The sequence below is a fragment of the Rhodnius prolixus genome, unplaced genomic scaffold (genome assembly GCF_049639745.1).
Source record: "Rhodnius prolixus isolate KJV_2025 unplaced genomic scaffold, Rpr scaffold_9, whole genome shotgun sequence".
Classification (NCBI taxonomy): Eukaryota; Metazoa; Arthropoda; class Insecta; order Hemiptera; family Reduviidae; genus Rhodnius; species Rhodnius prolixus.
Genome location: NW_027411604.1, coordinates 18,266,721 through 18,279,495, shown reverse-complemented (window position 1 = coordinate 18,279,495; position 12,775 = coordinate 18,266,721). Strand labels below are relative to the sequence as shown.

The window sequence follows — 12,775 nt, the reverse complement described above, 5'->3', positions numbered from 1 at the left end:
AACCTAATCGTCATCTCCCCCAAATTTTTAACTTCTATTGTAGGTAACATAATTTTCTCTTTTCTTACCATTATTATTGTCTTCACTGAGGCTACAAGAAATGCTTTCCCTCTGCGTAACAATCTCTCAAATTTATTCTAACTTTACATACTAACTATATCAGCTTAACTTATTTCGCTTTTATGTTAATTCTCACATGAAAATTGCCTATTTTGTATACTTTTTATACAATATTTATTAAAAAACACTTGTAAAGGAATTCCAATGACAACCTATGTTCCACAGCGCTGAAGATGACCTAGTCCCTACGTCGAGCTGTCGAAAGCTAGACGTAAAAATAATATAAAAATAATGACTAAAATTGGCATTATTCTTTCTTTCCTTCTGGATTCACGAATCAGTCACCAAAAACAATGAACAATACTAGTCTCAATTTTATTTCTTTAGAAAATGATAATCTTCTACAGTAAGAAAATAGTGGACGTCCATTTGAGTGATCAATGTAATTTATTTTCTTCAGTTTTTGCTAGTAAGGGAGTGGCAATCTGCTAAACGTTTTTTTTTTAAGTATTCGTACAAGCTTTATAATCTTTAATTTTGGGGTTTTTATTAGCGAAGTATTTTAAAAATTTTATCTATTTACCCCACATTTTACTATATTTGTTTTTATCAAACTATCCCTGAAGATCCCAATTATTTATTTTTCACAATATAATTTTGTCTTTACACCACCTAAGAAAGTTCCAAACTGCACTTTTGTGTCATCTAGCGGAACATTTTAGAACTAAATTAGGAAATGTAAAAAAAAAGCAAATTAATAGCTTAGGCTTGCTTATTTTCTTTCTCATTTTTATTATTTACCTAGTCAAATGTGGTCATGAGCACTCTTTTCATTATTTTTTAATTTTAAAGTTCGATCACATAAAGGATCAAATTAATAATAACAAAGAAGTTTTCATCTCGTCAAGGGAAACTGGACAAATGAAATCACTTTGCTGAGCGCACACCTTTTGTACAATAATTTGCAGTTTGGGAATACCTTAGTTTTAGCAAAAGTTTAATACTTGAGATTTATAGTTTGATATTAAATTACAGATCAAATGGCAAAATTAACCCATTATAGAAGCATTATCTGCGAAAGTAAAGAAAAACTGAATTACAAGTCACTATATCTAAGAAAATTGAAATCAAGAGTTCATTAGCTACATTATTAACTAATGATTAAACAATTCTGCTGAGATTATTATGACACAGTTAATGTTTGAAAATATGGCGTTAATGTCTCCAAAACAGTTGAGTAGCACCTTTAAAATGAGCGTCGAAAACTCGTTCCAGAAACTTTTACATTTTGAAGACAGCCGTGTGAGATTTCATGGGCTACTTTACCCAAATGTAATATTTGAAAAAGTTATGAATCCGTAATTAATGTGAAGACAACTTTATTTTGTTTTTGTTAATTCAATCCATATCCACTAAAATCTTAGTACAGTTGTAAGCTGTAAACATTCTTATAAGAAGTACTCAAAATGGTTTTAATTAATTTAAACTTGAAGTGCTGTGAAGTTTGTACATCCTAGTCTGCGATAATTGAATGCAAATTTAGAAATTAAACATTTACGTGGTCCTTATGGCAAGTTCTTTGTTATTAGGCGTTCTGATAATGTGATCTTCTATTTCTAATTTCTTAATGAACATAACTGCTTTTCATTCGTAGTGCTAACAAATAATTTTAACTACAATGATCAGCATTAACATAAAATTACATTTCGGTGTTTCAGTCCAGATAAAGTAAGATTGTGATTCAAGTAAGATCATCGAGAATCGTCAGAAGAGAAAGTATTTGAACATACACTTAAGATATTTTTCTTTATTTTTATGTATAACTATTTACATAAATCAAAAACTAACACAACATTCGGAATCTTAAATGAATAGCACTAAGATTTTATTCAATGATTACATTTATTCAATGAAACACTAAATAACAAATCTCCAAGATCGCAATGAACATAAATGAAAAAGTAATATTGAAGACATTGTATAAATAAAAATTTTATAGATGTAATTATCATCGTTGAAGAAATACACCTTCACCCATTTGTACATACTTGTACGGATGGACTCTATTTCTACCTCTGCAAACAATAAATAAATGTTTAATGAAAATATAAGTTCATAATGATAAACAGTATCGTAAACTAAATATACTTTACCTTAAAGGATGAAAAAATGTTTTCTTTTCTGCGCTGAATTGTTGTGGATCTATACACTCCAAAAAAATATCAAAACAGACCATAATTCTATGCATTTGCAGAGTTAGAAGCGTATGAGCCCATCCACCATCGGATACTAACTCTTTCCAATAGGAATTTACTTCTCTTTCAATATCCTGAAATTCAAAAAAATAATAACATAGAAATATTGTAAGTAACGGAGAAAAAAAAGGTTTTTAGACACTGCAAATTGGCTGCAATAATTAAAATTAGATTTGAAGTAAACAAAAATTTGCGTAGATTAGGTATATTCTCAAATTCTGTCAAAATATAAATATTTTAGTTCGAAGTGATGCAAACCCAATAGAATCAATGTCATTATAGGAGTTTCTCATCTAGAAGTTCTCATAAGTAGAAGTCCTTGCAGAGACATTGTTGTTCACGTATTCCTACATAGCTTTTGAACCATTCGTGTTAATTGTTTTACAACTGATACAGCAGTTTGCTAGCTTATCACTTTTGTTTGCAGATAATGTAATGTCACTAAGTCATTAGGTACCTTTTTTCCTCAATTGGTTCTAACTTAGTTATTTTATTTACTTAACTTCATAAAGGTTATAAATTCTAAGTGGATGAAACTTATTCCTTAGTTTGATTCGTGAAAGGAAATTGCATATTCAGCGAATGACGTGAGAATTTTGGCGATTAGAGTCACTGACCAATGCAATTTACTGATAATTTTTTTTTTTTTTGCCTTATTTCGAAGTAATGAACGTTTAAGATTTGTGTTTTCAACATATAACATATCTAACTGAACAACTAAGTTACTCCGTGAAAAATTCTACGATTGATTAGATATAAACTTAATTTATTGTAAAAATTTATACATATCTAACACAACTTACAATATAAATGAAGTTCCAATGAATGAATCAATCCAGTTCGAAGCAGCTTATTCCAAACAACATAATATTTATACTTACATAACTACTATATCATCTCATTTACTTACCATTATATCAGTATTGTTGCTGGCTGTCCACAAATTATTACTCCACTCTAACTGCAAACTGAATACCGGTGGATTAGCTGGGTAATCACATTTAACAGCCACAAATACAACTAACTTTGCTGTAAAAAAAAAATGCAAAAATTACTTAAGTTTTTTTTTATAAGATTCTTTGAAATAATTGAAGATTCAAAAAATAAATAAATTTCTTCTTTGAAAGTTCTTCTCTCACAGGGTTTGAAGAATCTTTGACAGTCATTCCTCAACAATTAGGGGATGACAATAATAAATGTAAAGAGTGAAAGTCAAAGAATACTGTGATGATCGTCAAACTTAAGTAAAATTCGCAGACTTTCAAAAAATAAAAATTGTCACAACAGAGACAATATCAGATCATCAGAATAAGTTGTGTGAATAGTTTCTTTTGGTATATTTAATTGTTGCTTAGAAAAATTCCAATGAACATAAACATGCTCAGAAAATTTTATAAAAACCACTTTTTTTGAGAACATTGACCTCAAAACGGATATTTTCGGTAAAAACTCCAATCTAAAGTTTGCCACCATCTTTGAGCAAATCTGTTAAACTTAGACGTTCTTTGTTCTATGTAACAATAATTGAAATAGTTGTTAAAAAGGGACTGACATTGTTAAGTAGTAAAAAGTAGCAGGTACCTTAACATTCTGGCGCTACCTATTAAAAATACATCATTACATCTTTGTTTTGATAAAATAATTATCACAAGATTAAACTGCTGATAACAAAAAAAAAAAAAAAAACTTCCATAATTACCTTGTCCTCTAACTATTGTAGCTTTGAAGTATATATCATGTTCTGATACATATGGGGAATCTTTAAAATGTTTAGCAGCAGGCATATTAATGTAATCTTTCCAATATATGCTTTCCCAACTTTTAATAGCACAAGATGACTTTACAAACTTCATGTTTTGTGGGCCAAATACTATTCCCTGTTCTATATAACAAAGGAAACAGTTTGAAACAACGTATTTTCAAAATAAATTGAATCAATATTAAGCAAAAAGGTTGCACATATGAGAGTGACTTAATCGTCTGATGTGTTTAACTTCACATTATTTTCTAAGAAATAATAGAATAAAATGAGGTAAAATTCTCCTTTAAAATATATGTAATTTAGTTGTAAAGAAACAGCGAAAGATACAAAAATCGAATCTCTAAAAATATATTTTAATGCAGTTCCATCAAAATGCAGTGCTAGTTGACTTTTTCTAGACATTTGAATTATTGCCGGCCCACAAGTATAAATGACATACTTTCGGCCATCTAGATAAAATTCGATTGTCCACAAATCAAATTAAACTCCTTTAAATAGTAATGAATTGAGATTGTGATATTGAATGTAGTAATGGAGGCTTCACAACGTTTATTAAACTTCTTATAACACCAGAATGTTACCCGTAAATAAACAAAATTTCATTAATGAACTGTAATTGAAAATTATTACAAATTAATGAAATCAATTTACCCTGCAGCCTCTCTGAAATGATAAAACTTCTTAAAGTTTTGGAAGTACTAAATGTTAAACCCTTAAGTACGCAGTATTCGTTTAGAATAAACAACTTCTGTTGCACTTATCTGTGCGAATGTATAAGTACATAACATGAAATTTTTACAGGATGATTCTAATATTAAAAAAAAATATAATTCTAATATTTTTTGTACCTAATTCCAGCACTTGTCTAACAAGTGCGATCCTCGCATGAACTCTTCTTCTGATTTCTTTCACTATACTCGGTAAACTTGTTTTAACAATATCTTCTTTAGGATCTACTTTCACATTTTTTGGTGCACTGCCAAAATCTAAACCACCCATTTTCTGGACCCACAAATATGGTAAACCATATTTCGAATAATCAAATTCGTCTAAACCAATCTAAAAAAATAACAAAACAATATAATTAACTTTTGCAAATGTAAACAGCCCAAATTCTTTTTAAAAAACTTTTTAAGGAATTACTCCTTAATACCTCTTTAAGCTGATAATAATTGGCCACATTTGGACTCTCAATACCATTATCATTTGGAAATAAGTTCAGTAAAATTGTATCATTTTTCAAGAATTCCCTGAAATATTAAGAAATAACTTAATAATGACTTACTCAGACATATTACCAACGAAATAAACTGAATGGATACAAACATTGCTGAAGAGTTCTTAATGTTACTAGTTAAGGTTAAAGAAGATTTAACAGTCAATAAGTGTAACACTAAGAAGTAGGTGAATTCCAATTTTATGCAACTATCATCTGAAATAAAAGCAAAAAATTTAAAGAAAAATAGAATACTATATTTTTTATTTAAATAATAGAAGTATTACCTTTTAGGACAATTTTTAACGTAACAACAAGTGGATGTTTGGTAAATAACCGTTTTTTTTTCTTTTCTAACTTCCTCTTCTTTTCCTTTTTTAAAATTTTTAAATCTTGTTCCTAAAAAATAAATACATTTATGTAAAAAAAATTAAAATCATACAAAAACTGATGAAGTAGGTACTTACAGATAAATCTCTATCCGAATCTTCATTATCCGACGAAAGAGCAGCAATAGGTTTAAGATTCTTTGCTTCTTCAGGATTGCCATTAATTTCAACAGTTAATCCCTTATCTAAAACCCATAATATTATACAATAATACTACTACTACTTCGACTTACCATAATACTTTTTTTTTATCAACCAGAAAGATTTCAAGAGTTTGTTCCAAATAGAAAGTTATGCCTCTATATTAAAATTAACTATAATTTTGATAACAATTTTTGGTTACTCCAAAACACGACACAAAACTAACCTGGACTCTACATATTAAACTTAAAATATCTTGTAATTGAACGACAGACACCTCAATGTCTAAATACTTGTACAATACCTACAAAACGTGACGAGTGGTAAGCCTAGATAAAAATTAATTGCTACAACTGTCACAACCTTGTCAGAAAGGCTAATTATCAAGAAATTTCGTTAAACAATGAAATAAACTCAAAATCTCAATATCATATCTATTCTAAAGGCCACCGTTTAATATAGCAATGAAAAATGTAGGCCACCATCATTTCTTTGCTTGACGTAGTAACTGCATACTTCTTCATATTCCATCAACTCCTTTCAATATACGACCAATTTTTTTGAATAGTAATAAGACAAATTCGTCAAGACCTCCATCCAAATAGAAAAATGAATTTTACTTACCACAGGCTTCACTGTATGCTTGAGCTTGTACAAATAAATAATATAAAGTATGAGGCAACAACGAAGAAATTTCATTATTAACCGAGCCCGTGCATGACAGAGGTAATCCCAATTTCTCTTGCATTGGTTTTGTAACCTAAAATAAAGTTACCTCCAATTATATCGATTAGAAATTAAAATTTCAAATTGATAAACAATTTAATTAAATCCATACCGCTAATACATCCTTAATTAAAGGGGCCAATCCTTCCAGATCATTTACTTTTCTTTTTATCTGACTAGAAAGAGAGTTTTTCTTCTCTTGTAGTTCACTATACAATAATGCAAGCTCTTTCCTTTGTCTTAGTTCCCACTCTAATCGTGCCAATTGTAATTGGTGTTCGTCAGTTTTTGTGATTTCCTGAAATATGTTTATAAATGTTTTAAATGTATTATTTTATCTAGTAACTTAAATACTTGGAAATATTATTACTGGTCTTGATATTGAAGGAGGAGCTGTCGCATAAAACTCTTCGACAGGGACAAGATCTATACCCAGAGGTTTGGATCTATAAAACAAAATGATCAGATTTTAAAACGCCTTCCACAGAAACTAAATGATGGCAGTGTTAACAAGTTTGTCTCACTTAAACATAAGGCATTTGTCTACTTCTTTCTTTAAGTGCTGAATTTCACACATCAAATTTTGAAGTTGAAATTGCAGGACATCCACTTGCTGCCTTACTTTACTAACGAATTCTCTAGAATTTTTATATCTAATTTTTTCAATCCTATTGAGCGTTTTTAAAGTCATTATTTCCGTTATTGCTTCCAATTTTTTGTCATCAATATCTTGTTCCCACTGTAAAACACAAACATATATTTAATTCTTAATAAACGTCCGTAACTATTTACATTTAACTACTAACCCCTTCTGGTTTCTTTGATTTTTTCTCAGCTATTTCATCAACTAATTCCACAAAGCGGTAGCAAGATTCACGATACAGTTCGATATCATCTTGTGGGTCCCTAGTTAGAGCCTCCTTCTCTTCATGGGCAGTAACGCGCTATAATATTAATATTCAGTTACATATTGATCAATTAAGTGGAAAACAAAATAACTATGTTGATCTTATTGCAAAAAGGAACTCTCCATTTGTGGTGTCTCAAACAGTACATTTTTATACTTCTGTTTGGCAAATTACTTTACTTGCTAATCTAAAGAGTTTGAATAAGGAGAAATATACAGTGTAGGAAAATTATTTGAAATGCTTTACTCTCAACATTTTTATATTACTGTTTGCATCATAGCGCAAAAAAAAAAAATCTTACTACCAAAACATGTACCTGGTAAATGGGCACCGGATTCAGTTCTTTCTCCAAACCATACTTATTCCTCAAATCTTCCACAGAAATTGAAGCATCAGCCCCGTTAGACTTTTCAGGAGATTCTCTTTTTTTCCTTTTCTTTAATGCAGATTCTTCAACATCTTTAGCCATTGTTAACTTAGATAAAGAAAGTAAACAATCGCGTGATTAATAATAAAACGTAATTGTTGCTATTTTGGGGTTTATTCAATTTACCGGACGCTGACCACACACTTCAATGAATCTTCCTTCTTTCATAACCCTAAGAACTATCCACTGGTGCTACAGTTACTACAACAGCATAGCTATACTAGCGATGAGTTATTTGAGCGGACTCGGTCCATTGGAACGAATCCAACGGTGGAACGAGTTGATTCAAATCCCTACTTTTTAAAAAAGTGATTCCGCCCAAAAAATTAAGGCAAATTTAAATGAAATAAATTAATACTGAAGTTACTTAGATGTTACACTAATATACAAATTTTAACTTACTTGAGGATATCATTTTGGAGACACTGACATATTCTAATTGTAAAAAGTTCTGTATAATTTTGCTGAAATTTGCACCCCTCCCGTATGAAATACAACTCTAACTTTAGAATTTTAAAGTACTACAGATACGTGTACAAAAACCTTTGATAATTACTTGGATTCATTAATTTTTGTTTAATTATTTTTTGACAAAATTTATGCTTTATTAACATTTTGAATAACATGTATAACCTACATGCGTATAACCTTCCTCGTTCAGTCAGCCAGCAAGTGCCCATAGCAGTGTGTCCCAAACGATCGGCGATTGCCTTTCATTATTTTAATTGAGGGAAATAATTGTTCGCAATCATATGCGTTCCTGTATCTGTTGAAAATATCTGTTAAATAAAAATATTCTGTTAAAAAAAGGAAAAAATTTTGTTAAAATTTATTGTGTAAGTAATATTTGAAAAATAAAAACCGATATTGTTATTAATATTGTATTATTTTTTTCCATTTAATCTCATAATTGATGTGAAAAAATTAAAACAAAACAAAAAAATTAATAATATTGTATTTAACCTGGGCTCCACCCTACCTTGCTGAGCAAGGTGCAGTATGTGGAAGCCCGAAGGTACCGCGTGCCGACCCAGCTCGAGTGGATAAAAGAAGAGAAAAGCTTACAACGATTAGGGGCGCTAATGACCTCAGCAGTCGATGCGCCGAAAAAAAAAATATTGTATTCATCTTTCAAAATGATGAAGAAAATACGAAAAGTGGAAAATAGAACCTAAAAAAAAGTTAAAAATGGCCGCAAGAGTCTAGAGATTGGATAAAATACAAAAGAAACCTTTAAAAACAGGTTAAAAATGGCTGCCAGGGTCTTGAGAGTGTGTAAGAGCAATAAGTTGAAACAGGGCAGAGCGAGCAGCAATCTAGTGGCAACGGGTGGAACTGACAGCCGTCGTCATGGTGATATAGCGCGCCGCCATCTTAGATCCGAGGGTATATAAGAAAATTCGCAGCGCGTGGTGGGAGGGTGGGGCGAACATTTGGCTTCCGACCGTCGAAGCGTCAACATCTCTTCTACCATAAACATAACACATTCATGATTCTTTAGAGGAGAGATGTGAGTGCTGGACAAAAAAAAAACTTTTGGAATTACGAGCGATATAACCTCAACGACACTCAACGTCGTACTGAAGAAATTTAGTCCCACAATAAGATGTTTGGAATTTCGAGCGACAGAGCGATATTTAAAAATAAAAAGATAAAAACATATCTTTAAATAAAATACATCTGAAATATAATATATAAAAATAGTCCGTCAGAGGACGCAAAATATACTTATACAACCCCCCAACATTTACCTTCCGACCGTCGAAGCGACATCTATTTTAACACCCTTTACCATTAAAACACATATCATATACATGATTCTTTAGAAAAGAGATGAGAGTGTTGAACTAAAATAACATGTTTTGATTTACGAGCGAAAGAGCAACGTTACCTCCCCACTTTCTCAAATCGTACTGAAGAAAATTTATTTTGAATATTATAGAAAGGTTACAGCAGTGCTGTCTAGTGTTAATTTTAGGAAGTACTTTTTTAAACATGCCTGATGGGTGGCGCTCTCAAACGATTTTTTTTAGAACTAATTACGAGCGACAAAGCGACGTTACCTCCCCTGTTTCTCAAATCGTACTGAAGAAAATTTATGTTGTATATTATAGAAAGAAAGGTTACAGCAGTGCTGTCTAGTGTTAATTTTAGGAAGTACTGTTTTTAAACATGCCTGATGAGTGGCGCTCTCATACGAATTTTTTTAGAATTAATTTTTATTTTTAATTTTTTTCGATATTTCGCGTCCTCTAACGGATTTTTTTTTAAAGTAATTTTTTATTTTTAATTTTTTCGATATTTTGCGTTCTCTGGCGGATTTTTTTAGAACTAATTTTAATTTTTCAATAAATTTCTTCAATCTTCTTTATTTCTTACTTTTAAACATTTTTAGCAGTTTGGCATTTTATTAATTTACACACACACACACACACACACATATATATATATATATATATATATATATATATATATATATTTACCCGAAAAATAGAATATAAATAATAAGTCTACGGAAAAAATAGGTATGTAGAAATATAATTTTTTTTATTAAAGGTTTTTATTTATTCCTCTACTAAGCTACACATTATCTTTATAGAAGTAAAAAATTTATAAAATTAATTATATTGTGACTAAAACATGCATATTGCATACAATTAAATAATACATTTTTTGTAAATTGATTCATAACATAGTTGTATTGTAACTAAAACTGTCCTGAAGGACAGTTGTATATTTTGCGTTCTCTGATGGATTATTTTTATATATTATATTTCAGATGTATTTTATTTAAAGATATGTTTTAATAAAACTACTTTCAACAATAATTAAAAACTTATCTTTTCCAGATTTAATGGGATAAATTTAATTTCTACTGTAATACTGTTACATATAAAATTATAAGTAAGGAAACCTTTCCAGAGGCAGAGTGGTAGGTAGATTTTTTTTGACTTCTTTATATTCCCGAATAGAATGGATGAGAATCGACTGGTTTTACTGGTGTGTTGCTGCTTTTAATGAAGGTACTATAGAGGTAATCATTTCACAGATGAAAGATGACCGTTACTGTGTTCAAGCTGGTGCAGCGTTGGTTGAAAAACCTGGATAATGGAAAAGAATATTACATTAATAATTAAAATTTAATTCACACTTAATATAAGATTGTAGAAATCGGAGCATTTTTCAGTCAAACTAAAACTCATATCGAGCAGTTCCAGTCTTTGGCAACCCTAAAGCATTCAGTTTTCTTGAAAAAAAAAATTAATTTTTGCTTAAGATGTATCACTTTTTTTATTAAGATTATCGAATAAATAGCTAATTTTCATTAGTACAAAAAACCAATCACAGCACCACGATTATCTTTTTTTAATCAATATAAATGAAGTAACGTTGGCATGTACTTTAATTTTAAATAAATGCTTTTAAGAACTTAAACTTGTCTTATTAATTTAACAGTTAGCTTCTTTGTCTAAAAAATATAACTTTTATTTAGTTTAAATGTTATCATTATCCTAAGAAATTTAATATTTTGCTATAAGTACCACCGAAGAGAGTACGAAATTTGATATAAAAACAAAATTAATGTTCTGAGAAAAAGAGGTTAAATTTTGCCAAATAATAGTTTTATTAATTGAAAATTAAAACATTATTTATTCAAATTAAAAGAGAAAGATAATTTATGGGTAAAAAAGTTATAGTTTATGTTGTGATACTTAGAACGTGTGAAAAACACAACCTACCTGAAACACAGTCGCACACAGGCAGAGTGGTAAGTAGATTTTCTTGCTGGATGTAGAGAAATCCATAAAGAGATAATCATTTCCAGATGAAAGCTGAGCATTACTAGGCTGCAACCTAGATAAAAAGCTCCTGACTGCAATGTGTATTACTATGCTCAATTCAGCAGGCTATTGAACATGAATGAATCACAATCACTAGTCAGTGCACTCATCATTATCAATACATCTCTTGTCACCTAAATCCTCTTTAAGCTCTGCCAATATTCCCTCCTACCAAACGTTCTCTTTTCTTCCTCTTATCATTAGTCTTTACATGTAAGCTTAACACCAATAGGACAGGAGATACAACAATTCGAAATATGAAGGAAATCCCAAACTTTATCTCCTTCAAAAATACAGCTAGAAAGCTGTAATTGTGCACAATTGTAGAGTTAAATGAGTACTATAAAATGTACATATTTTCGAAAAGTTAAAAGTGTAACTGGTAATTTCATTTTAGAAAAATACGATTTGAGGGTGTAAATTTGCTTCAAATGTGCTCACAACTAGAAAAAATAAATGCTAGATTTCTTAAATTAGATTTTTTTTTTTTTGACATAAGTGTTATAAAAATCTATTTTTAATTCTGATGTTTCAAAAATGTGGTTTAATTCATTTTTACATCGTAAGTCTATCACTTCCATTTGGAAATTATCATTAATTATTCAAAACAGGCCATATGCCGCTCGAAGACTGAAGACTGTCATGTTTTTAAATTGAAAAGACCCAGAATTTTATATTTTTAAAAACAAAACAAAGGAAAAATCAAATTGAAACCTAGTTCTCTGGGGTTTACTGTAAAAAAAAATGCAGAATCACTCTCAAATAATTGTAACGATACAATCGAAAATGAGCTTCTTTCCTGTTTTATTCAAAACTACTTAAATTATTTAGTATTAATCGTATTTCAAAAAAGTTATTTACGCTAACATTTCCAACAGATCTGGTAGCAATGAAAAGAAACTAAACATATAAAGGAAAAACACATTTTTTTTAGGCTTGGTGCATTTAAAGGATGCCTCAGGAGTGATACAATGTGCTTACAATACCCTTTATACATGAGAGCAATCTTACCTAAAGTCTTAATTGCCGAGAAATTTCAAGTAATTTTT

The 12,775-nt window shown here is 29.9% G+C and overlaps 1 protein-coding gene across 2 annotated transcripts; it reads right to left on the bottom strand.

The window, feature by feature from the left end:
* Positions 1 to 1,847: 1,847 nt before the first annotated feature.
* On the bottom strand, positions 1,848 to 8,426 carry thoc5 (THO complex subunit 5). Of its 2 annotated transcripts, XM_074129348.1 has the most exons (16): positions 8,287 to 8,426; positions 7,774 to 7,932; positions 7,356 to 7,493; positions 7,074 to 7,288; positions 6,920 to 6,995; positions 6,662 to 6,847; positions 6,448 to 6,583; positions 5,761 to 5,867; positions 5,581 to 5,692; positions 5,404 to 5,509; positions 5,231 to 5,327; positions 4,926 to 5,136; positions 4,015 to 4,197; positions 3,226 to 3,344; positions 2,214 to 2,389; positions 1,848 to 2,135 (listed from the first exon to the last, which is right to left on the bottom strand). In XM_074129348.1, exons 2-16 carry the CDS (start codon positions 7,924 to 7,926, stop codon positions 2,069 to 2,071), a joined length of 2,082 nt encoding a protein of 693 aa, XP_073985449.1. In that variant the 5' UTR covers positions 7,927 to 7,932; positions 8,287 to 8,426; the 3' UTR covers positions 1,848 to 2,068. The 2 variants fall into 2 exon arrangements, with proteins under 2 accessions (XP_073985449.1, XP_073985448.1); XM_074129347.1 differs by lacking the exon at positions 8,287 to 8,426 and having other exon boundaries at positions 7,774 to 8,104.
* Positions 8,427 to 12,775: the final 4,349 nt, after the last annotated feature.

Bases quoted from the DNA above. Each gene is read 5' to 3' on its own strand.
- thoc5 (XM_074129348.1), bottom strand. From the start codon at position 7,926: ATGGCTAAAGATGTTGAAGAATCTGCATTAAAGAAAAGGAAAAAAAGA. The intron at 7,289-7,355 runs GTTAGTAGTTAA...TGTGTTTTACAG, and splicing joins AATCAAAGAAACCAGAAGGG to TGGGAACAAGATATTGATGA. The intron at 5,328-5,403 runs GTTTGTATCCAT...TTAATATTTCAG, and splicing joins ATTAAGAACTCTTCAGCAAT to GGAATTCTTGAAAAATGATA.